Below are 3,107 nucleotides of genomic sequence, written 5' to 3' on the forward strand. Positions count from 1 at the left end.
CAGGGTTTGGTGAGAGGGGGTCAGGATTGGAGAAACCACTTCATAGCAGAGGATCCTAGAAAAGCCTGATTTTCCCCAGGAAAGACTAATCCCCCTTTTTCTCTCCTATTGCAGAGATCCAGTCCCAGCTCTCCCTGGTGACCCACGGCCAGGGCTGCTTCACCGTCTTCGTCGGCCTCAACGGCTCAAGGGAAGAGTTGGGGTTGGAGCCCACCAACTACTTCATGTACCCAGGGAGTGACCTAGATGGAATGTAGGTTTGGCTTCACCTGCTTCACTGAGCTTAAGGAGATGAATTCCTGGGCGGTGACTCAGAAAACAGGGATTCAGCTGAAATGAGGACTCAGGCAAAGGTACGCACCAAACTCGCCTCAACCCTTGCATCCCCCTGCAGCATGAGGCACTACACGGACTTACCCAGAGAAGAAGCTGCCAAGAACATGCCTCTCCTCTTTGTCACCTCCCCCTCGTCCAAGGACCCCACCTGGGAAATGAGGCACCCAGGTAAGACTGAAGCCCAACCACAAATGCTTGTGAGGGGCTCCAAAACTCTTGTTGGGGTTTGGTGACCCCCAACAAGGAGTTTCTTCTCAACTATCCATGGTCAAAGCTGCTGAGCAGGTGGCTCATGGAATGCAGTCTTTGAGATACCTGGATGAAGGACATGGAGCCCCAAAGACCTGGGGACATCCCCTGGGTTTGGGTGGGGAGGGTTTGGGGCAGCAGGGTGGGGTGAATGTGGGCAGAGGGATAAGTGCCCCATCCTTGTCCCCCCGCAGGTAAATCCACGCTGGCCATCGTCACCTTCGCCAGATACGAGTGGTTTGAGGAGTGGAAGGATGAGCAGGTCAACAAGAGGGGTGATGACTACGAGGACCTGAAGAAGACCTTTGTGGATGCTGTCATGCAGACTGTCTACAAGCTCTACCCCCGCATTGAGGGCAGGGTGAGGAAACTTGGGTCTTGGGGGTCCTAAACTTGGGTTTCAGGGGTCCTCCAGCTCCTCTCTGTGTCCCCTCTACACACCCAGCACTGGAGCTGGGGCTGAACCCGCTGGACATGAGGTCCAGCATCACTCTAAGCCATCACTGCTGCCTCCTCATGATGCGAGGGTGAGTGGTCATGGAATCAGGGAGTGCTTTGGGTGAGAAGGGACTTTAAAGCTCATCCCATTCCACCCTCTGCCGTGGGCAGACACACCTTCCACTAGAAAAGTTTGCTCCAAGCCCTGTCCAACCTGGGCAGACCTGGATGACTGTCCCAGGATGATCCTTCAGAACCAAACCACCCAGGGGTCTGAGAGGGAACTCATCTCAGCCCGTACCCCCCCAAAAACAACTTTCTGAAGCAGAAGGCTTCCCCTCTCCCTGTCCTGCTACCCTGCAGACCCCCCTGTTGCCCCATCCCTGCAGGTGGAGTACCTGTCCGGCGGGACACCCCTCACCAACCAGCACTACATCGCCAGCCCCCGCGGGGAGCTGTACGGCGCCGACCACGGCATCCCCCGCCTGCAGGCCGAGGTCATGGCTGCTGTGAGGGCAGAGACGGCCGTCCCCAACCTCTACCTGACAGGTGACAGGGCCAGCAGTGTCCTCAGGCGGGGGCAGCTCTGGGGGAGCGGGGTGTGGGGGCAGAAAACTTCCACTCCTGAAATGGCATAAAGGGAAGAGCCCCTGCGGTGCTGTGGGTCAGTGGAAGAGCCGCTGGAGAAGTGGAGTTCCACAGTCCCAAGGGGAGGAGAAAAGGGCTGTGCTCCTCCAGCTCTGGGAGATTGTCTCCTTGCCCGGTGCAGGATGGGGCAGGATGAAGCCCTTTTCTTGCCTGGGAGAAGGAAGGGGTCAAACAGGGAGGGGGTTGTGGGTTCAGACCCCAGGGATGATGTGGGGGCAGCTGGAACGTGGGGAAGGTGATGCCCAAACCAGCATTTGTGGTTGGCTGGGATAGAATGGGGAGCGAGGACTGCTCCCAGGGGGACCATGGCTGCTTCTCCCTCCTTCCAGGGCAGGATTTGTGCCTGGGTGGCTTCATGGGAGCCCTGCAAGGAGCCGTCATCTGCGCCAGCACCATCCTCAAGCGCAACCTCTACGCTGACCTGGTGAGACTGAAGAAAAGCTTGCAGGCCACCAACTCCAAGAAGGGAAACTAACACCTGCTGTCCTACCATCAGGGACCCCCCATGCCCCACCACATCACCCCCACCTCCGCATTCTCTGCTGTCACACACCCGTAGCAGATCCATCCCCATGCAAAGCCAAGGATTTCAATCCAGGAAGATGCCATTCCCGTTCATAGCTAGACTGTTTTGCACCTCACCCACCTGAAAAGCGTCTGCTTCCACCACCACGTCCACTGCTTGTCCCTGGCTGTGAAGAGCATCCCCAAGAGCTGCCCCACGGGGCCATGGCCAGGAGGGAAGTCAAGGTAACCCCAAAACAGGCAGCACCAGTAACAGCACCGAGCAGCAGCACCCGCAGAGCCGGCAGCACCCAGGGCTGGATCCCACCAGGGGAGCATCGGAAGAGCATCGACCTCCACCTGCATCCCCCAGCAAACACCCCCCTTCACCTGCAACCCCCAGAGCTATTTGAGAGCAATGGCCCTTGTGGGCTGCCTGGTGCTTCCAAAATCATTTCTGGGGGCAGCAGGACCCCAGCACCCCGATATTCCTGGGGTTTGGGCGCTGCTCTCCCCCCATCGCCCCGAGGCGTCGGTGGCACAAACAGTACAAAAGTCCTTCTGTCTCCTGGGAAAAGCTTGGGAACAGTGTCAAAGTCCTGTCCGGTTGGGAAGGGAAGCACAAGAGACTGGAAATAAATAAATAAAAGAGTGCTCGTGAGCCTGGGATTGGTGCCTCGTGACGGGTCAGCAGGGCTGGCTGAGGTGACGGGGAAGGGAAGGGGAAGGAGAAAGGAGAGCCCCAGTCTTGTGAACATGTTGCTGGGGGCTTACACTGCCCAGATTTGGGGAGGAATAGCAACAGAAATGGGAAACCTGAGGAAAGCCAGTGGCCCATGTGGATTTACCTATGATTCCCCAAACCCCAGCTGTCCCCATCTCCCACCTCCTGGCCCCCCACCCTCTGTGACACCCTAAGGTGGCCCTGTCAT

The 3,107-nt window shown here is 57.9% G+C and overlaps 1 protein-coding gene across 1 annotated transcript in view; it reads left to right on the forward strand.

The window, feature by feature from the left end:
• The window catches only part of LOC114070469 (all-trans-retinol 13,14-reductase-like), a 9,043-nt gene extending 6,202 nt beyond the window's left edge, over positions 1 to 2,841 (forward strand). The window contains exons 5-9 of the mRNA XM_027907906.1: positions 106 to 253; positions 395 to 504; positions 780 to 946; positions 1,413 to 1,572; positions 2,001 to 2,841. Coding sequence (XP_027763707.1) covers positions 106 to 253; positions 395 to 504; positions 780 to 946; positions 1,413 to 1,572; positions 2,001 to 2,146 — 731 coding nt within the window. The 3' untranslated portion in view covers positions 2,147 to 2,841. The remainder of the gene's footprint in view (positions 1 to 105; positions 254 to 394; positions 505 to 779; positions 947 to 1,412; positions 1,573 to 2,000) is intronic.
• Positions 2,842 to 3,107: the final 266 nt, after the last annotated feature.

Source organism: Empidonax traillii, unplaced genomic scaffold (assembly GCF_003031625.1).
Source record: "Empidonax traillii isolate 1590-97213 ecotype Southwest subspecies unplaced genomic scaffold, ASM303162v1 scaffold1569:size99645, whole genome shotgun sequence".
NCBI classification, from domain to species: Eukaryota; Metazoa; Chordata; class Aves; order Passeriformes; family Tyrannidae; genus Empidonax; species Empidonax traillii.